The sequence below is a fragment of the Carcharhinus amblyrhynchos genome, chromosome 8, assembly GCF_965287045.1.
Source record: "Carcharhinus amblyrhynchos chromosome 8, sCarAmb.v2.hapA, whole genome shotgun sequence".
In the NCBI taxonomy this organism is placed as follows: domain Eukaryota; kingdom Metazoa; phylum Chordata; class Chondrichthyes; order Carcharhiniformes; family Carcharhinidae; genus Carcharhinus; species Carcharhinus amblyrhynchos.
The window spans coordinates 80,467,221-80,490,306 of NC_137331.1; the positions used below are offsets into that span (position 1 = coordinate 80,467,221).

At 40.8% G+C, this 23,086-nt stretch overlaps 1 protein-coding gene across 1 annotated transcript in view; it reads left to right on the forward strand.

The window, feature by feature from the left end:
* Nucleotides 1-41: 41 nt before the first annotated feature.
* The window catches only part of LOC145346711 (charged multivesicular body protein 4b-like), a 34,077-nt gene continuing 11,032 nt past the window's right edge, over nucleotides 42-23,086 (forward strand). Inside the window, exons 1-3 of the mRNA XM_080194339.1 lie at nucleotides 42-316; nucleotides 20,354-20,531; nucleotides 22,883-22,997. Coding sequence (XP_080050465.1) covers nucleotides 103-316; nucleotides 20,354-20,531; nucleotides 22,883-22,997 — 507 coding nt within the window. The 5' untranslated portion in view covers nucleotides 42-102. The remainder of the gene's footprint in view (nucleotides 317-20,353; nucleotides 20,532-22,882; nucleotides 22,998-23,086) is intronic.

Sequence of the window (23,086 nt, forward strand, 5' to 3'; positions counted from 1 at the left end):
GGCTGGCTCCACCCCCGGGTGATTGACAGCCACGGCCGGAAGTGAACAGTCGTGGTTGTTTGGTGTGTTTGTGGGTTGGTTTCGACACGGTGGACAGTAGTTATGAACAAATTCTCCAACATATTCAAGAGTGGATCGAGCTCTGGCTCGTCCCGGTCCCACTCCAGCTCCAGAAAACAGGGTCCTACTCCCCAGGAGGCCCTCCACCGGCTCCGGGAGACCGAGGAGATGTTAACCAAGAAGCAGGAATATTTGGAAAACAGGATCCAGAGAGAGCTGGAGACGGCCCGAAGAAGCGGCACGAAGAACAAGAGAGGTAGGAGCTCCGGCCAAATACACCCGGTGGGGGGGGAAACTGCCTCCTTCCCGAGTGTACACAGCCTGGACCAGGGAGAGAAGTGTCCCTTCCTGAGTGTACACAACCTGGGGACAGGAGGAAACCTGTCCTCTTTCCCAAGTGTACACAATTCTGGGGTGGGAAGAGAACTGCTTTTCTCTCCTGAGTATTCGCAACATGGGGATAGAAAGACAACTATTGCCTCCCTCCCATTCATACACCAGCCGAGGGCCCTTTATCATAGAATCCCTACAGTGCAGAAGGAGGCCACTTAGTTCATGGAGCCTGCATGGACCACAATCTAGCTCAGGCCCTATCTCTGTAACCCCACATATTTACCCTGTAAGTGCCCTGACACTAAGGTGCAATTTAGTATGACCAGTCAACCTAACCTGCACGTCTTTGGATTGTGGGAGGAAACCAGAGCACCAGGAGGAAACCCACACAGACATGGGGATAATGTGCAAACTCCACACAGACAGTGACACGAGGCTGGAATTGAACCTGGGTTCCTGATGCTGTGAGACAGCAGCAGTAACCACTGTGTTGCCCATTATTCCTGACCACAATGCAAGAAATGCTTAACTCTCCCGTCTCTGAAATAAATCTTCCATTATGTGGAAGATGAGAGCCATGAACCATCTTGGCTCTGGATACAAGTAATAGTACAATAGTGCATGTTCTCCCTGTGTCTAAATGGGTTTCCTCTGGGTGCTCTGGTTTTCTCCCGCAGTCCAAAGATGTGTGGGTTAGGTGCATTGCCCCTTGGTGTCCTGGGATGCATAACTTAGAGGAACCACAATGTGATAGAATTCACCTTGCAGTTTGAGCAGGAGATATTGGAATTGGACATCACGGTGCTACAATTGAGGAAAGGAAATTCCAAAGACATGAGGGAGGAGCTGGCCAGATTTGATTGGCAAGGGAGTCTAGCAGGAAAGACAGTGGAACAACAGTGGTAGGAGTTTTGGGGGATAATTCAGAAGGTGCAACATAAATTCATTCCAAGGAAGAGGAAGCATGTTAAAAGGAGGATGAGGCAACTATGACTGACAAGGGCAGTCAGGGATAGCATAAAAGCAAAGGAAAGAGCATACCGTGTGGTGAGGAATAGTGGGGAGCCTTTAAAAGCAAGCAGAGGACAACTTAAAATAAAAAGTGGAGAAGATGAAATATGAGGGTAAACCAGCTAGTGATATAAAAGAAGATTGCAAGAGTTTTTTTAAGATACATGCAAGGTAGGAGAGAGACAAGAATGGACACTGGAAAATGAGGCCAGAAAAGTAGTAATGGGGAGACAAAAAATTGGCAAAGGAATTGAATGGGTACTTTGTAGCAGTCATCATGGTGGAAGACACCAGTAACATGCCAGAACTTTGAGAGCCGGGGGCAGAGGTAAATATAGTGGCCATTACTAAGGACAAGGCAATAGGGATGCTGAAAGGTCTAAAGGATGGACTACAACCTGGATGGACTACACCTCAGGATTCTGAAGGAGATAGCCGAGGAGATTGTGGAGACATTGGTGATCTTTCAAGAGTCAATGAAGTCGGGGAAGGTCCCAAAGGTCTAGAAAAAGACAAATGTAGCACCCTGTCTAAGGAGGGGGAAAGCAAAGATGGGAAATTATAGGCCTGTTAACCTGACCTTGGGCGTGGGTAAGATCATTAAGGATGAGTACTTGGAAATGCATGGTAAAGTAGGGCTGAGTCAGCAAGGCTTTGTCAAAGGGAAGTCATGTCTTTGAGGAGGTAATAAAGAAGTTAGAGGAGAGCGAGCAGATGTGATTTATTTGGATTTCTAGAAAGCTTTAGATAAGGTGCCTTACAGAAAGCTGCTAAATAAGCCAAGAGCCAATGGTGTTAGAGGCAAGGTACTGGCATGGGTAGATTAATAGGTGGCAGAGAGTGAGAATAAGAGGGTCCTTTTCAGGATGGCAAACAGTGACTTATGTTCCACAGGGGTCAGTCAGTGTTGGGACCACAACTTTTCACTATGTACATTAATGATCTAGAAGATGAAACTGAGGGTATGGTTGCTAAATTTGCAGATGATAGAAAGACATGTAAAGAGATAGTGTTGAGGAAGTGGGAAGGTTGCAGAATGACTTGGACCGGCTAGGAGAGTGGGCATAGAAGTGGCAGATGGAATGCAATGTGGGAAAGTGTGAGGTTATGCACTTGGTGGGAAGAATAGAGGTGTTGACTATTTTCTAAGCGGGGAACTGCTTTGGAAATCTGAGGCCCAAAGGGACTTGGGAGTCCTATTGCAGGACTCTCTTAAGGTTAGCATGCAGGTTTATTGGTAGTTAGGAAGGCAGATTCAATGTTAGCATTCATTTCTAGAGGGCTGGAATACAAGAGTAAGGATTTACTGCTGAGGCTGCATAAGGTTGTGGTCAGACCCTATTTGGAGTATTATGAGCAGTTTTGGGTCCCCATACCTAAGGAAGGATATGCTGACCTAGGAGGGGGTCCAGAGGAAGTTCACAAGAATGACCCCAGAGATGAAAGGTTTGTCATATGCGGAGCGGTTGAGGAGTTTGGGTCTATACTCTGGAGTTTAAAAGGATTGGGAAGGGATCTAATTGAAACTTGCAGAATATTGAGAGGCCTGGATAGAGTGGGCATGGAGAGGATGTTTCCACTAGTGGGAGAGACTAGAACTCAGAGTGAAAGGACATCCCTTTAAAACTGAGATGAGAAGGAATCTGTGGAACTCATTGCCACAGAGGGCTGTGGAGGCCAGCTCATTGAGTATCTTAAAGACAGGTTCTTGATCAATAAAGGGATCAAGAGTTACGAGGAATGGGGATGAGAATCATGTCAGCCATGATTGAATGGCGGGGCAGACTTAATGGACTGAATGGCCTAATTCTGCTCCTATATCTTATGGTCCTATTAGCAGGGTAAATATGTGGGATTATGGGGATAGGGCCTGGTGGGGATTGTTACTGATGAGAGTCCTGATAAGAGTCCTGATAAAAGTGTGGATAGACAAAATGTGGCAACGTAAGCACATTAACCTTTATGAAATATTACTGTAATGTTAAATGAAGAGCAATACGATTGTCTGAGAAGTTGCAGCAAACAGCATACATTGGATATAGTGCTAAAATTGGATTACCTGGAACCACAGCTTAAGATTGACTTGAACAGGGCAAACTTAGGATAGTACATTATAGGCCATATACTGAAATGCAAATACATATAAAATTTATCTCTAATACAAGAAATTGCAATAAAGAGCAGCATCAGAAAAGGAAGAATGATAGAATAATTGAATAACTACATCATTGAATTACAGTAATAAAAATTGGACCCATAACCCAAAATTGAAAGAAGTGTGTTGATCGAGGTGGTGTAAGATAACGCTAGAGACAGAGAAATATATAAAATGGAATAGTGATGCAGTGCAATTTCCTAATTATGCTCACTTCAATGTGGGTGAAAATTCAGACCAAATTATTATAGAGTTATCGTTTTGTGCTTCTAGTCACGGACTTAGAAGTTGCATTATGAAAGGCTTGGGAGTTGGTCTCTTCCTGCTTTTATGCTTCCAAGTATTGTGTAGCACATCAAAATTTAGGAAAGTAAAAGAAATATAAATATTTCATACACTCAAACTACATTAGTTTTATTTTGTGCTTTGCAAGAGTGCAGAATTGAGGATGCATCAGAATTAATTTAGAAATAGCTAATGCAAAAAGATTTATGGTGAGAGTTTATAAGGGTGTTTGTGTCTAAAATATGGAAGATGCACCACTGGATTATAGCATGTCCAATAATTAGCAAGTATTCTAATTGCAAGTGACTCTGTCGCAATTGATCGCATTTTCCATTTCTTGTCCACTGTAAATTGAACTGCAACGTTGTTTAGCAGTAATGAGGGATGGCACAGTGGTTAGCACTGCTGCCTCACAGCACCAGGAACCTGGGTTCGATTGCTGGCTTGAATCAGTGTCTGTGCAGAGTCTGTACGTTCTCTCTGTCGGTGTGGGTTTCCTCCGAGTTCCTCCCACAGTCCGAAAGGCATGCTTGTTAGATACATTGGCCATGCTAAATTCTCCCTCAGAGTACCTGACCAGGTGCCAGACTGTGCGAGTAGGGAATTTTTATAGTAACTTCATTGCAATGTAAGCGTACTGGTGACACTAACTTTAAACTTTAATTGGGTAGATATAGAATTCTAGCTCAAGGCAGCTAACTACTGTTTAACTCTTAATAGAATTCTTGTTCTCTGAACTCCAAAATGGCCAACATTCCAGGAGAGGACAAAGAAGACAATTCAAAGACACACAGAAGCTCTCCATAAAACATGGAAGCATTGATATTAATGATTGAGTAGCTTGCTGCCAAATGCTCAGAATGGTGACAGCTTGTCCATCAAGCTATGTAATACTTTGAGTCACAACGTCTTCAGAATAAGGCAGATGGTGGCAGGGGAAGGAAAAAAGGAGGCAAATCCTGCACTACCTCTGTGACCTCTTTCCCCTGTGCCCAAAGATCAACACGTTGAGAATCGGCCTGCTCAGTCACTTGATGACCTATGCAAAACTTATAACCCTGAGTAGAAGTCATTCTCAAATCACAGCACAGTTGATGACTATTTTATACTCTTAGCAATACCAAAATTAGTCAGTGAAAGTAATGTATTATGTTCCACTTGAATCAACTTATACTTGTTCTGTATTTAGTTTGCCTACAAGGGGTTCAAATGCCCTGACTATTTTCTAAGCTTTACTAATTTTTATATCTCAATATCCTCATCAGTCTCTTCATCTTCAATACAGACTCCCATTTCTAGGAATCTACCATATACATTTTCTTCTCATTCTAGAAACTCTTTGTACTTTAATTAGTGAATGCAAACCCTCTCAAAAAAAAGGTTTCAGAAGCTTGGCCTGCATTCTATAAGTGGCAGGCTAATCTCCTTTGATCTATACTGAGTTCACCTATTTTCAAACCGAACGTTTTTAGTTTCTTGATAGCAGCCAGATATTGGTTTGATACATTGTGGAGTTCATCTTTAACTGTTTGGGCCCTGTGCTGATTCATCCTAATCATATGATTGCACTCCATAGCTTTGTATATCTAAATGCGTGACTTCATATCTATATTGGGAGTATTAACTCGATCTACCAATTGTTTGCTGTTCTCATAGATCTACCATTTTCCTATGGAATGCTTTCTTGAACTTTTTACTAAAATGTAAATTGGACTTTGCTTTTATAAAGAATTCAGAATAGCTGCAGAAAAATAACTGCTCAGGACAATACTGAAAATTGATTAGATGTCCTAGAACTAGACTGACCCTATACTATTTGATTCTAGTTGCCACAAAAAGGACATCACATTTTTTCATGGTATACAGAAGGTTTTGTGTTCTTTAGTGAAACAAGTATAGCATCACCCACATTTAAAATTCCATCTTAGTTGTGCTAAAGAATGTGGCAGATTTGGTGAAAGCCTATCTGATTATAGTGTGCTTCAAGGAAACATCTGCAAAATTTCTAGTGTCTGAGATAAATAATAATCTGTCCTTTGTGGACTGGATATCCCTTCTTGTTTATTTTGGCGTTGAGAAAGTGAACCCATTCCTGTGCATTATGGCCATTGAGCCAACATGAAATATAAAAGATATAGTCCCATAATTCCATAATGATCATAGGCTGCTCTCCTCTTTGAGGGGGAAAGCTGACTGGTGGTGATATAACTTGAGGTTCGCCACACCTTGGGTAAGGTTGAGCAGATGGGTCTTCATGAATAACCTCAGCTGGTATGAGAATTGAACCCATGCTATTGGCATCACTCTGCATCATGAACCAGCCAACAACCAATGATGCAATAGGTGTTGGATTAAACATAAAAAACAGATTATATCTGATGGTTGTTGTTCTTCAAGTGATGCCAGAATGTCACGTGCATTCTGGCTGTTTTAAATGCAATACATTCCCACAAGTTAATAATGCCATTTTCATTAAATGATTGATTAGTGATCTGTTAGTGACATTGAGCAAATTCCAATCCTGTTTAAAAAGTCTAAATGCCCCCTCCTGAATGGGGGTGTAACAATTATGGGAAACAAACCAAAATCAATATCTTGCAACTCAAATAACAATAGTCATATTTATATGAATAACATAATTCATACTATCAAGTGAGTGATGGTCTTCAACCATTTTGTCAAATTCTTATGTTGAGACTGACTAGTGAAATTGAATTGAGAAATAATTCTGTTTAAAAGAAAGCTTAATCCCAAAGTGCTTTGCAGCTAATTAAGTATTCTAAAAGTGTAATCATTAATTATAATTTGGGAATAACAGTGGCCACTTTTCACACAAGTTCCCACAAACAGCAAATATGATGTTGGGATGTTCATTGAGGGATAAATATTGACCAGCACATATGCCACTCTTGAAATAATGGCATTAAGAGCCTTGCTTTAATGATTCATTGAAATGAACACGCCTTCAACCATGCAACACTCCATCATTACTGCACTGGCATCTTTCATTGTGTGCTGGAGTGGGATTTGAACCCATAATCTTCTGACTCGGGCAGGAATATTAGAAACTGAACCACATCTGACACTGTTTAAGACACTTCTTAACATTTATCCCTTTATCTTTATCCCTTTATATGGCTTTGTGTAAAATTTCATTTCATGGTGCTCATGTTACATCCCTTGGGATGCTTTGTTATGTTAAAGGTGTATAAAGACGAAACATTTCTGCAGGATGCTGTTGCATTTCTATTGCCTGCAGTTTTTTTTAATATACCAATCAGCCATAATCCATATGAGCACTGTTAAAGCACATAGAATTTCCTTTTTGGAGTTGCAAGTTAGAACGAAGTGTTTTCTTTTGAAACACAAATAACGGAAATATCTAAATTAGCTTTGATCTGATTTAAAATTTCTTAATTTTATATATATTTTTTAGGGAGAAATTAGCTATTTCTGAGTGTAATTACCTCCTAATTTAGATTAACTTGACATTTTGTGAATGCTTATGTAATTTTATGTTGCACCACGACAACTGCATTGTCAGGACCCCTAGTACACTGCAATTATGAGGTTGTTAAAAATGCTGTGGATTTGCTTGCTGCCTATATTTCTATTTTTCTTTTTTAAACAGTTTTGCCTATTGTAATTGGCTTATCATACATTGACTCTAATACAGTGTGAGGTTGAACGGTATATTGGTACAGTTGTTCCATACTGAAATAATCAGCAAACCCTTATTGATTTAGTTTATTAACCCCCGTGTATTTTAACCCTGGCACAATTCATCTCTCAAATTTCAATTTTATGTCATGACTTGGGTGAAGAGACAGAATATGTTTGTGTAAATATTTTCATAGAATCCCTACAGTGCTGGAGGAAGCCATTCAGCCTGCAGCTACCTTCCAATACAGCATCCCAGCCAGACACTATCTCTGTAAACCCCACATATTTACCCCACCAATCTCCCTAACCTACACATCTTGGGACACCCAAATGGGCAATTTAGCATGACCAGTCAACCTATCTGTGCATCTTTGGTCTATGGGAGAAAACTGGAGCAGCTGGAGAAAACCCACACAGACATGGGGAGACTGTGCAAAATACAGGTTATCATTCAAGGCCAAAATTGAGCCTGGGTCACTGGCGCTGTAAGGTAGCAGTGCTAACCACTGAGCTGCAAGATGGCGTAATGGTTAGCACTGCTGCCTCACGGTGCCAGGAACCTGAGTTTGATTCCCCGCTTGGGTCACTGTCTGTGTGGAGTTTGCACATTCTTCCTGTGTCAGCATGGGTTTCCTCCGGGTGCTCAGGTTTCCCCCCACAGTCTTCACTGCAGTGTGAATGTAAGCTGACTTGTAACTAATAAATAAACTTTTTTTAGCTCTTGGGCTAATTGGTGTAACAATTTGGCCCTAAATTAACTTCCCCTCAATCTGGTTTCCAATATGGAGTGCCATTAGCGTAGGCAAGGGTCATGGGTGGAAGAGGGATTCACAATGTTGAAATGGCGGCGCAGGCTCGTTGGGCCAAAGGGCCTGTTTCCCGTGCTGTGTTATTCTTTTTCTGGAAAGTGCATTAAGTAAAGTGATAACATTTGAAATATCCTTGGTGAGATGTTAGAACGTGTCTATCCCAAAAATATTTTTTTCAGCATAGAATGTATATTCTACAAGACCTGCTTATTATAAACTTCATCTCATTGGAAGAGTTTGTTTAACTCTTATAGAGTTAACTTTTATAGAGCATGAATTTTTGTTTCTGCGGCCCTCTCTGATATTAAAAACCAGTAAGAAGTCTCACAACACTAGGTTAAAGTTGAACTGGTTTATTTGGTAGCGCAAGCTTTCGGAGCACCACTCCGTCAGGTGAGTGGGATTTCAGTTCACAAACAGGGCATATAAAGACACAATCTCAGTTTACAAAATAATGATTGGAATGCGACCATGATGGGAAGTCATTGAGAAATAATCCTGTTTTAAAGAAAGCTTAATCCCAAAGTGCTTTGCAGCTAATTAAGTATTCCAAAAGTGTAATCATTATAATTTGGGAATAGCTGTGGCCACTTTTCATACTGCAAGTTCTCACAAACAGCAATGAGAAACAGTGAATCACTAGCTTTCCGAAAGCTAGTGGCTTATGCTACCAAATAAACCTGTTGGACTTTAACCTGGTGAGACTTCTTACTGTATTTACCCTAGTCCAACACCGGCATCTCCACATCGTTATTAAAAAATCCACAGACTTCCTGTTACAGAACGCAGGTATTTTTTCTGTGTAGAAGTTAAATGCATGATAATATTTTGTAATGTTTTGTTTTATTTACTCAAGGTGAAACTTGTTGCATTTCAGCAACAATTTTGTCATGACATGGAGATGTCTTTGACAAGTGCATGTCATGATCATTGTTCAGTCCGGCTTGGTAATATTGTTGCATTGCTCTGCTGAAAATCCAACTTCACAGAAGTAGGTTCTACTGCATGGGACCAACATTTAAGTACTGAAGAAGAAGCAGTGCTGTATTAATCGGAGTTTTCACACCTGGGCCCTCATTCTCTCCAGTGTCCACGGCCCTCACTGTCCGCAAGAATAGATGCATAGGATAGTACAGCACAGAAGGCCATCAGCCTATTGAATCTTTTTTTATTCATTCATGGGATGTGTTGCTGGAAAAATCAGCATTTATCGTCCATCCCTGATTGTTCTTGAGAAGATGGGTGAGACACTGCCTTGAGCTGCTAGTATAGGTACACCCACATGATGTAGGGCAGGAGTCCTAGGATTTTGACAGTGAAGGAACTGTGATATAGTTTAAAGTGAAGATGGTTTGCGGCTTGGCGAGGAACTAGCAGGTGATGGTGTTTCTATACATTTGGTCCCCTTGTCCTTTTTAAGTGCTAGAGTTCAGGGGTTTGGAAGATGCTGTTAAAGGAGTCTTGGTGAGTTGCTGCACTGCATCCAATAGATAGTACACACTTGTACCATTTATATTGGTGAAGAGGGCGAATGCTCATGGTGGTGCTGATCAAGCAGGCTGCTTTGTCCTGTAAAGTAACAAGCTGCTTAGATGTCTTTGGAGCTTCACTCATCCAGGCAAGTGGAGAATATTGCATCATACTCTGGACTTGTCTTTTAAATGGTTTTGGGGGCTCAGGAGTGCCACTGAATTTCCAGCCTCTGCTCTTGTAGCCACAATAGAGTCAATGGTAACCTCATGATTTTGATTGTTGGGGGTGTGCGGTATTGGTGATACCATTGCATGTCAAGGGGAAATGGGCAGATTCTCTTACTGGAGCTGATTATTGCCTGGCACTTGTTAGGTGTGAATGTTACTTTCCACTTATTAGCCCAAGCCCGAATATTTACCAGGTCTTGTTGCATTTGGTAAAATGGTTTGTTATTGGGGTTTGTGTGTATTGCTGAACATTATACAGCCATGAAACGTCATTGGTGAGTCAGCTGAAGATGATTGGGGTATAGGACACTAGCTTGTGCTGTGCTGTTTTGTGGCTATGATAAACCACAACCATCTTCCTTTGTGCTTGGTGTGATTCCAGCACTGGAGAGTTTTCCTCTGATTTCCATTGTCTTCAATTTTCATAGGGTTCCTTGATGCCACACTTGATCAAATGTTGTCTTGATGTCAGGGCAGCTAATCACACTTGGGTTCAGCACTTTTGTCTGTGGTTGGACCAAGGCTGTAATGAACTCAGTGGAATAGCCCTGAAGGAATTGATTCTTTAGGATTTTCTCACCACCTCGTTCGCCTGTCTGGAACTGTCAGCTGCCTCTTACTGGATGCCTAAAATAGTGACTGCTTCATTTAGCTGCAAGCTTTAAACTTATTTCTTTACGGTTCAATAACTGGAGATTTGGCAGTTGTGAAGTAAGATAGAGTTGGGCATCAGCGTGAATTTGAAAATGAATGCCATACCTTCGGATGATGCCAAGGGACAGTATTTAAATGATAAATAGAGGGAGCAGAGGTAGCAAAATTTAGGGATAGAAGTCCAACTGAAACCATGTCCACCAATGGTTGAACAATTGAGATTGGGGCATGTTCAATAGGCCAAATTTAGAAGACTGCAGATACTTTGATGTTGGGAGGGTTTATGGTTGGAGGAGACTGCAGAGATAGGGAGAAGGAAGGCCCTGGAGGGATTTGAAAATGAGGGCAGGATTTTAAAGTCTAGGTGCTACATACCAGGAGGCAGGGATGATAGGTAAACAGGACTTGGTATGAGTTAGTGCACACACAGCAGAGTTTCTCAGGTTTTGAAGAGTAGAATGTGGGAGGCTGATGTTGAAATATTCAACTTTATAAGTAACTAAAGGCATGGATAGGGCTTTTAGTGGCAGATGAGCTGAGGTGGGGACAGAATTGAGCAATGTTATTGAGGGACAATAGGTGATCTTGTGATAGTCTCACTATGTGCTTAGAACACCATCTTGCGATCAGATATATGACACTAGGGTTGCAGACAGATTGCTGAGAAAGTTGCCAGGATCTGGATTGACTCAGTGGTCAGAAACTGAATTTGTAATAGGAACCAAAGGCAGTGGCTTTTCAATATATAACAGGACAAAATCTCTGGTCAACCAGAATGAGATGTCAAATGACAGCGAACTATCAAGAAAGGTAATGTCGAGGTAGAACTCAGTGATGACAGCATACATATGAAAACTGATGCTGCTTTTTCAGATAATGTTGCTGAGGCCAAGGATGGGCTGTTGTGGCACTGACTGGAAGGCTGCTCATACATCAGTAAGAACGGAGCTAGTTAGAGACAAATTGCTGGTATTGGTAGAAGTTGTGAATTGCAACAGACCTCTTAAAACCCTGTTGTTCACTCTGGGGTGGGGTGGACTCTCAGACATGGTTAAGAATCCCTGTTTGCAGAAAAGGCAAGTGAGCAGAATTGTAAGGAAGTGAACTCTGCAAGAGAATGTAACAATTGTGATAGGGCATAATGATCAATTTTAAATGGGTAGAAATTCTCTCTTGTTCTCTGATGCATATTGAAAAATGCAAGGTTATGTAGCAGCAACATTTTAAAGTGGACCTCTGATAGGATCAACAGCATTTGAAGTTATGGTAAAGACTCGTGATGATTCCTGTTTAAAATTAATAATGTTTTTTATTGGCTATCCTCAAATCTCACTTGGAAACAAATCCAACATTTTACTCATGGATAATAATAATGCAAGATCAATTATTATATTCCAAATTTGACTGTGTAGGAATTGAACATTTCTAGTATGTTTGAACGTGTGGTATGTCTTTTTACTGGGGCATTTTAAGAGTTGCTTATAGGTTCTTAAAGGCACTACTTGATTTGCCTCTGCTATTAAAAATTACAATATACCATATTTGTGCTTGGTTTAAAGCTAAGTAATTTTCTATTCCTAAAATCTACTTACTAACTAATGGAGAATAAGACTTAAATAAAATTAAGTCACCTAAGTTTTTAAAAAATATTTAAATAGTCCTTTTTTGTTCAGCCTTTACTTAGTGCCTTTTTACCCATATCATATGAAATATATAGCTTGCAAAAATTACATTCTGGTCAGCAAACCTATTGTGTGATGCTAAATATTTGAAGGGAATTACTGTAGTGCATTTCAAAGAATATTCTGATTTTAAATATGTAATGAGCTGCTAGCCCAGGGTTGATGGTTATTCATTTCTTAAAGTTGATTTTATAAATTTTTGTTAGTTGCTAAATGTATGAGAAGAAGATGAGGCTGCTCTTGGACATTTTTATTTGAATGCATGGTTTCCCTCTGATCTTACTTTGCATGTGTTAATTGGGTACATGTGTTTTTCTTGACAGATCATCTCGAGTTTATTCACTTTCTTCATGCTTGCAGAAGGAACACCTCCAAACCTTTCAATCTTCTCTGGCCTGATCTGTGATAAGTGCTACGTAAACCTGTAATGCTTCTTTCTGTTAGATCATCTTGACACCTGTAAGTCTCATTTGGTGAATGGTTTAAACTCTGGGGCTGTTCTTTTCCATTTCCTAAAAATTTCTTTTCTGTCTCTAAATATGAATGTGCAATAGAATAATAAGTCAGCATGTTACTTAGATGAATTTGGTCCCACAGTCTTTAAGGAGTTTTGGGAATGGTGGATGGCATTTGAATGTGAGAGGAAACAAAAATTCTTAAAGAAGCAGTATGAAGTTATATATGTTTTTGGCTGCATTTTAAAATATTTTCTCCGCCCTCCCTAAATTTTGCAACAACTGTAGGTCAAATGGTTTGAGAGGCATTGTTTTCACAGACCCATATAAAATGATATTGCTGTCCAGCTAGCTGAGAACAACAGCATGTTCTAATTCCCATTTTTTCTTGTGGGAAGACTATTTCCTGCCTAGTAATTCCCCAAAGACAGGAAGTTTGAGTAGGGTATACTTTAAGGGAAATAGATTTATGGTGGGAAAATCTCTAGGAAAAAGAGGAAGGAAAAGAATATCAATGTTGGATGGCTTGAAGATTGAAGGAAGTTATTGGCAAATGAAAAGAATAGCATTGGATAGATATGGAAAGACTACTATGAGCCAAGGACCTGCCTTCAAGCAGAACACACATGGTGTTGACCTCCAAAGAGTTCAGGAAATTTTGGATGTAAACTTGTAGTTTACAAGCTATCATCTTTGAGTTGATGGACAATAATTTACAAGTTGCAAATAAAAATTCACATTTTGAGAAAATAATATATCTGATGGAAAGTGTTCTGAAACGAGCCAAACAAAACTCATAATGTCATGCATTAATTTACAAATTTCATTTGGAGAAAAGGCCCACAGAAGTCATTTCTAAGTTATAAGCCTTGCATTGAAATGAGAAAATGTTTCATTACCTCGTACTTTTTGATTCAGTCCAAAGATGTGTGGATTAGGGAATTTGGTGGGTACATGCATGGGGTTATGGGATAGGGCCTGGATAAGATGCTTTGTTGGAGAATTGGTGGAAACTCGATGGGCTGAATTGCCTCTTTCTGCACTGTAGGGATTCTATAACATGAGTATTAAGTATTGTTTTCCAATGTTCCTCATTGTTTAATGTAACGAGTTTTAGGTGCACGTAAAACAGAGTATTTGCAAAGCTGCAAGATGACTAACATGCTATCAAGAATTCAAGCTAATTACATCACACTAGATTGGAGTTTGCTGATTTGATATAATACAATGCACTGTTGTGTAGTAATTCCAAGCAAGATTTTGGCAATGTCATCCGTATATGATGATCATTTCTGATTTTTGAAGAAAAGTTTACCTTTACAACAGAGACACAAATTTGTTTCCTTTCAGTTGCTTCAGTAATTCTTTTAGGCTAACTGTTTTGAACCAATTTGTTTCTGCTGTTGCTGGGAGAACAGTGACTGCTTGCCATTCAGTTTCCATATGTGCTAAGTGGTTTTGACACCGACTTCTATCAGATACTTTTGCTTTGTATCAGGAGTTGATTTTTTTTCCCTTGTGTGCTACAAGTGTATATTTCTGTCATTGTAACAGTTTTCACTAGATCATATGCTTGCATCTGGGGTAAGCAAAAGTGTAACGAAGAAGCCAAGAACATTGAACATATGAAATAGGAGCAAAACCAAGCCATATGGCTCCTCAAGCCTGCTCTGCCATTCAATAAAATCATGGCTGATCTGTTTCACATTCCCATCTGCCCCTTCCCCTGCCTAACAAGAACCTATCTACCTCAGCCATAAAAATATTCACTCAACTGGAGAGTTTATCTGCGTAGGTGATATCCTGGTAAGTTGTTGTACCTCCTTACCCCCACCACTTGACCAACTGTAGCTTGCTTAGTTTTTTAAATTTCTCCCTATCTAATTTAATGCTCATATTTTATAAACAAAAATATATCGTCAAGTGTCTTGTTCATCATTTCTTGATGTTAAAACACTTGTAGATTGACCCCCCAGGTGAATGCTCACATAGAGAGCGCAGGCAAAATTGGACTCTGTCCTAAGTTGTGCAGTTGCAGATAGTAAGACTTTTCATTTTGCAAATGCTAAATAGGAGATTTCATTATGATGAACAACAATATGTTTATAGATTTCAAGTTTAAAAAATTAATATAATAATCTTTGGTATTTCTGCGACCATATCAGCCTAAAGAAGGGAAAACGTTTATGCATTTGTAATTTTGTAAATGTTACTTGTGACTAAACTAGCAGTTAGTGACAATGTAAAAAGTAACATCTGAAAATCAAAAAGTTGCCCTCAAATCTTGGAGATGCCTCAAAAAATTATTTTGACTGCTGCACTGTTAAATTGTGATCACAGAAAAAGAAACTTGTAAAATTTTCAGACTTTTATAATGAACTTCTGAAGTTAAAAAAACTGAAACTGCCAGCCAGTCTGAATTTTTTTCAATTGGTATTTAATTTGTTTCATTCGCACCAGAAAAGTTTAACTATGTATGAATGTTTTGAGATTTTTCCATCTAAATTTACAGGTTTATGAAGTTGGATTTTGAAGTTATTATCAGCTTGTATGTATTTCTGTGTATAATAAACCCTTCTATAAACACATAATAAAACGATATTATAGAGGTTTCTTTTGTAAAACAGAATGATTGTGACATTGCCATGCTTGGGAGTGGGTGTAAGCCTCGTATTGCTCTTTCTGCCTTTGTCTCTCTGCTTGTGTCTCACTCATTGTTGTAACTATTTTGTCTAAGCCAAATGATTGAGTTAGAACATAGAACCCTACAGTGCAGAAAGAGGCCCTTCGGCCCATCGAGTCTGCACCGACCACAATCCCATCCAGGCCCTATCTGCATATCCCTACGCATTTTACCTGCTAATCCCTCTAACCTACACATCTCAGGATACTAAAGGGCAATTTTAGCATGGCCAATCAACCTAACCCGCACATCTTTGGACTGTGGGAGGAAACTGGAGCACCTGAAGGAAACCTACGCAGACATGAGGAGAACATGCAAACTCCACACACAGTGACCCGACCCAGGAATCAAACCCAGGTCCCTGGAGCTGTGAAGCAGCACTACTGTGCTGCCCGTGAATTGAAAAACTTAGTTCCTAAAGCATTTTATTGTTGTCTTAATGATGCGGCTCTTTGGGACCTACTTTGCAAAATGGAATTTGCCAATAAGTACTTAGTAGTTTAACAGTAAATTCAGTTTATTAATTGCTTCTAATATAATTGATAGCTATTTTACATTTGTTTCGCTGGATCAGGATACAAATGCTTTTATAAATTGTGACGCACATCTATTTTTGTGCTACTTCCAAAAAGCTAGACATAGATGGAGATTATGTGCTAACAATTCATCCTTTTCTTTAGACTACCCTCTGTAGAATGTCTCCCACATTGTTAGCAACTCCCTTTGTTGCAAAATGGAAGCTACATTAAGGTTGAAGTTAGTAAAATTTATCTTAAAGCCAGTTGTTGCAGAGTGCCTACCAATCTTGTTGTCAATCTTGTTTCTGATTATTGTACTTTTTTACCATCGAATGGGCATATACCTCATCCATCTGAAGCAATGTTTCCTACTCATCAATATGTATCTTAATTTACAGTTGTTTAAAACAAAACAAAGAACAACCCAACACGGGAAACAGGCCCTTCGGCCCAACAAGCCCGCGCCGCCGCATCACCCTACACCTATTCTACCCTGCGTATCTACAATTAGAACCCCTGACTTAGCCAGATTCAGGGGAGAATAGTGTCAATTTGGTAAAACCAATCAGCCTAAGAGCACATCTTTGGGGTGTGGGAGGAAACCGGAGCGCCCGGAGGAAACCCACGCAACCACAGGGAGAATGCACAAACTCCCACAGACACAGGCCCAAATCCATGTATCTGCACAGCTAGCAGTGCTAGTCACCGAGCTGTTGCGGCGCCCGTCTACCGGTCCAGGATCAAGCACACACACCGACACGAAGTACTAGGCCACTCCCGGAACTTCCAGGAGAAGCCCACGCACGACCCACCGTGTGCATGCCCCTCGTTTGACAACGAGATGGACCTCCACCTACGGAGTGAAAAGACAAAAACGTTAATCACAAGCCTGCCTTTCCGGTGTCTCCTGAGGTTCTAACCCTTATTCAATAACCCCTACCATAATCCTCCATCCTCGTTTCACTCATGTGCCTATCTAACTGAACCTTAAACGAGTCCAACGTTCCCGCCTCCACCACCCCACTCGGTAGTGCGTTCCATACCCCCACTACTCTCTGCATAAAGAACCTTCCTCTCATATCCAAATTATACCTCTCCCCCCTCACCCTTAAATCATGTCCTCTTGTATTCGTAACCAATCTAGGGAGCAGTCTCTCACTATTGACCCTGTCTATTCCCTTCAGTATCTTATATACCTCTATCATGTCACCCCTCAATCTCCGTCTTTCCAAAGAGAACAGTCCCAGTTTCTCCAACCTTCCCTCTTAACCCAACCCCTCCATGCCAGGCAACATCCTGGTAAACCTCTTCTGCACCCTTTCCAGAGCCTCCACGTCCTTCCGGTAGTAAGGTGACCAGAACTGGACGCAGTACTCCAAATGCGGTCTAACCAACGTTCTATACAACTGAAGCATTAGACGGCAGCTTTTAAACTCTATACCTCTTCCTATAAAGGCTAGCATTCCATAAGCCTTCCTGACAACATTCTCCACTTGTGTCACAACCTTCATGGATTTGTGAACCTGCACTCCCAGGTCCCTCTGTGTTTCTATACTCCTAATTTGCCTACCTTTAATCACATAGCTCCTCTCTGCATTATTCCTTCCAAAATGCATCACCTCGCATTTGTCAGGATTAAATTCCATCTGCCACCTATCTGCCCAATGCACCAACCTATCTATATCCTGTTGTATCACCTGACAATCCACTTCAGTACCTGCCAACCCTGCCATCTTGGTGTCATCAGCAAACTTGCTGATCACACCACCTAAGCTCTCTTCCAAGTCATTTATGTAGACTACAAAGAGGAGAGTTCCCAGTACCGAGCCCTGCGGCACACCACTGGTCACTGGCCTCCAGCTGGACAAAGTCCCCTCCACAACTACTCTCTGTCTCCTATTGCCCAGCCAGTTCTCAATCCACCTAGCTACCTGACACCGTATCCCATGCGCCTTAACCTTTTCTACCAGCCTACCATGAGGGACTTTGTCAAACGCCTTACTGAAATCCATATAGATGACATCAACGGCTTGCCCATCGTCAACCGTTTTTGTCACCTCCTCAAAGAATTCCACCAGATTCGTAAGGCAAGACCTCCCTCTAACAAAGCCATGTTGCGTATCCCCAATCAGACCGCAATGCTCCAAATGCTCATACATCCTACCCCTAAGTACTTTTTCCATTAATTTCCCTACCACCGATATCAAATTCACCGGCCTATAATTCCCAGGGTTATCCCTACTACCTTTTTTGAACAGCGGTACCACATTTGCCACCCTCCAGTCTTCTGGGACCTCACCTGTGTCCAAAGAAGAGACAAAGATTTGCGCCAGAGGCCCAGCAATTTCATCTTTCACCTCCCTAAGCAGCCTGGGATAAATACCATCAGGCCCCGGAGCTTTATCCGTCCTTACGCTACCTAAAAGCCCTAGCACTTCCTCCCTCGTAATAGATATTTCCTGCAGCTGATCCTCAGCTCCCTCTAACAGACCGCACGATTCCGAACCCCTCTCCTTTGTGAATACCGATGCAAAGTATTCATTCAGGAGCTCCCCCATTCCCTCCAACTCAATACATAACTCCCCGCTTTTGTCCCTAAGAGGACCAATTTTCCCTCTAACTACTCTCTTGCTCCTAATATAGGAATAAAATGCCTTTGGATTCTCCTTAATCCTACCAGCCAAAGCCATTTCATGCCCTCTCTTCTCCCTTCTAATTCCCCTTTTTAGCTCCCTCCTACTCTCTCTATATTCCTCCAGCGCACTCTCCGTACCCAGTCGTTTCGATCTAACATACGCCTCCCTCTTCTTCCTGACCAAGTCTTCGATATCCACGGCTGTCTAATCCTACCTTTCCCATCCTTCCTCTTAACCGGAACATACCTCCCCTGCAACCATTTCATTTTGCCTTTAAAAGCCTCCCACTTGCCAACCATGGACTTGCCAGCTAACAGTCCTTCCCAATCAGTGTCCTGCAGCTCCCTCCTAATCCTGCTATAGCTCGCCTTTCCCCAGTTCAGCACACTCCCGTTCGGCCGGCACTCGTCCCTTTCCATTTTTATCCTAAAGTAGACGGACTTGTGGTCACTATTAGCCATATGTTCGCCTACCTCTACCTCTCCCACCTGCCCCGGCTCATTACCCAACACTAAATCCAGTATAGCCTCTCCCCTAGTCGGACTAGTTACATACTGCTCTAGAGACCCTTCTTGCTCTTTGCTTCTGTCCTCCAAGCCTGCACTGATCATATGTACCTAACTAGACCATCTGTTTATATCCCTGTATTCCCAGTCTGTTCATGTGGTTATCTAGATAAGTCTTAAATGATGCTAGTGTGCCTCAACCACCTTGCTTGGTAGTGCATTCCAGGCCCCCACCACCTTCTGTGTTTTTAAAAAAAAAAGTCCCCTGCATTTCTGTATTGAACCTTGCTCCCCTTAGTTTGAACTTGTGACCCTTTGTGTCTGTCATTTCCAACCTGGGGAAAAGCTTCCAACTGTTCACCATACCTATGCCTTTCATCATTTTATAAACTTCTATTAGGTCACCCCTCAACCTCTCTGTTTCTAGGGAGAACAACCCTAGTTTACTCAAATTCACTTCATAGCTAAGACCTTCCATACCAGGCAACCTCCTGGTAAACCTTTTCTGCACTCTCTCCAAAGCCTCCATGTCCTTCTGGTAGTATGGCGACCAGAGCTGGTTGCAGTATTCCAAATGTGGCCAAACCAGCATTCTATATAACTGCAACATCGTATGCCAACTTTTATACTCTATGCCCCATCCAATAAAGGCAAGCATAAGAACATAAGAACATAAGAAATAGGAGCAGGAGTAGGCCATCTAGCCCTTCGAGCCTGCCCCGCCATTCAATAAGATCATGGCTGATCTGTCGTGGCTCAGTTCCACTTTCCCGCCCTCTCCCCATAACCCTTAATCCCCTCTCTTATCAAGAACCCATCAACCCGCTTCTTAAAAATATTTAGCGAGGCAGCCTCCACCACTTCAACGGGCAGAGAATTCCAGAGATTCACCACCCTTTGAGTGAAGAAGTTCCTCCTCAACTCCGTTCTAAACCGCCTCCCCTTTATCTTGAGGCTGTGCCCCCCTAGTCCTACTGTCTTTTTTGAGCGGGAAGAGTCTCTCCACCTCTATCCTATCCATCCCATTCATCATCTTATACGTCTCAATGAGATCTTTCCTCGTCAATCATTTCTGTTACGTTGGGTATTCTTATTTTTGTCGTTTTTCTTGATGACCTTAATGTAATAGATGTTATAAAAAATCTTGACGTGCACGTTATACTCAATTGAATTGACTATATTCATTTTTTTTTCTATTCCCAGTTGCCCTACAAGCACTCAAACGAAAGAAGAGACTTGAAAAGCAGTTAACACAAATTGATGGTACACTCTCTACAATTGAATTCCAGCGTGAAGCATTAGAGAATGCACACACAAACACAGAAGTATTGAAATCTATGGGCTATGCTGCAAAAGCCATAAAATCTGTTCACGAACACATGTAAGTGATTCATTTTTACCAAGTATCAGTGAGATGTTGCGTCCCAACAAAGTCTGGTCTATTATATTTGATATTTCTTTGGATCCACATTATGTTCAATTTATTATTATGCTAGTTGTGAATTATTTTGGTAGATATGTCTGAACCCTATAATATATATTTATATATATTTTTAAAAATTACACCATCCTTAAAGTTACACAACTAGTGCTCTGAGTGGACTGGGCAAATCCATCCTTTGCCTGCTCCAAAAACTAAATTCAAATTCCAATTGAATCTAATTCAAGATCCCCACAAAAGCGACAGACAAGTCAGTGTATCCCATCTTGGGCTTCATCTGATGCTTGATCTTAGTCAAAAGACCAAGAAGAGACAACTGAACACTAAAATTATAATATAGTTGTGTAACATTCAAAACAGATGTTATATTTTAGCACATTGAGGAAGACAATCTTGAACCATAATTTTTTATAACACCTTAAGATTACTGTTTTTGGAATAATGTAATAAATGAGAGTGCTATGGTGCAGAAGTACGTTGCTGCCAGCCTGTAATCCTTGTACTGAATGTGTCCCTAAATTGGGCGTTAGGCCTTAAGTATAACTAGTGAGATACAGACATCTGCTTGCACTCCTAGGCAACTCATTGGTGAAAAGTATTTGAATATCAGTTGACAGTCAGAGGTTTGGTGAGTAGCCTGAGAAGTTAAGTTTAAGTTTATTTATTTGTGTCACATGCAGGCTTGCATTAACCCTTTTACTGTGAAAAATCCCCTAGTCGCTATATTCCGAAGCCTCATGGCCAATGCACCTGACCAGTGCATCTTTCGGACTGTGGGAGGAAACCACCACACCCAGAGGAAACCTGTGCAGGCTCTGCACAGGTAATCACCTGGAATCGAACCTGGGTCCCTGGTGCTGTGAGACAGCATTGCTAACCACTGTGCCACCATGCTGCCCTGTGTTTGTATTCACCAGTTTAGAAGAATAAGAGATTACTTGATCAAAACCTTTAAGGTCCTGATATTGTGGATGTGGATGTTCCCTTGTCAGAGAATTTAGAACTAGGGATCGCTGTTTTAAAATAAGGGGGCAGTAGTTTAAGACAGAGATAAGCAGAAATCTTTTCTCTGAAGGTCAAGACTGACTTCCTCAAAAGGCAATGGAAATCTTTGAATGTTTGTAAGGCAGAACTAGATAGACTATTGATTAACAAGGGGCTGAAACATTTTCAGAGGGAAACACTGACATTGAGGTTACAGTCAGCTCAGCCATGATCTTACTGAATGGTGGAGCAGGCTCAAGGAACTGTGTGGCGTATTCCTGTGTGTCAACGGGTGGCCCATGGTTTTAATGTAGTGTGTGTTTCTTGCTGTTGTACACTCAAGTAGGTACTTTTTCCAAATTTAGCTTTTAGAAATTAAGGACCACCTTCTTTTGGTTGCACGTAGATCTTGTTGTCCTGGTTTCAGATATGCTCAGGGCAACCAAATTGGCACAAGGGTCTTTGTACCAGTTCGGCGGGTGGCACTTTTCTAGCAGATAATGAGCATTTGCCCATTATGTTCTCTCGTAGGCACCCTTTTGTGCCTGGAAAATGGATGTGGTGTAGGCTTTTGGAACTGTATGTCTTTTGTATGACTTTGTGTAATACTTGGGTGAGCTATTCAACCTGAGGGGGCCTAAATAACTGAATTAGATGTAATCCTCACTCAAGTATCACACATGCATATCTAAAATGCATCACTTGTTATTGAATGTCCCTCTAAGCTGCATGGCTTTGCACAGGCCAAACAGATGTCAGCTCCTGAACATTTTGCCACTGTGCAGACCTGATAAACAGTTAAAGAGCCTGTGCATAGAAGAGAGGTGCACAACAAAAAAAAAATGGAGAGTAGAATTTTATCCCTGTCCCAAATCAGAAGGTTACAACAAATAGTCATATCTCAATTGTCACACCAGCTAATATTGGTTTAATTGGTACACAATAAGGTTGAAACCTGGAACCTTTTTGTATTTCAGACCATTCGGTTATTTCCATCTTTGCTCTGCTCGGTTTATATTTATTTACTTATACACAAATAATGCAATTGTGATTTATTGTAGTCAGCCTTGAAATGTTAAAAATGAGCAGGGTCTGGAAATTGAATCAAAAAGACTTGAAATCAGCCATTTATCAGGTTACTTTATTAACGATCAAAACTAAATTACAGTTTCTTTAAATCCTTGAATAAAATTATACCCTGCAAAAAAAAACTGTTACTGTCAATGTCTGAAGTAATTTTTGCAAGAAATTGAGTTGGTGAAATTGAACTGAATGTTTGGGAGTATTAATTTATATTTTCTCTTCAGAGATTTAGATAAAATTGATGAGATGATGCAAGATATCACAGAACAGCAGGAAATAGCACAAGAAATTTCTGATGCAATTTCCCATCCAGCTGCATTTGGATCAGAATTTGATGAGGTACATAAAATACTTAAACAAATATAGATGACAAACTTGGCATTGATGTGCAAAAGGGAGGAAATATGTAGAATTTTTTGAAATCTACA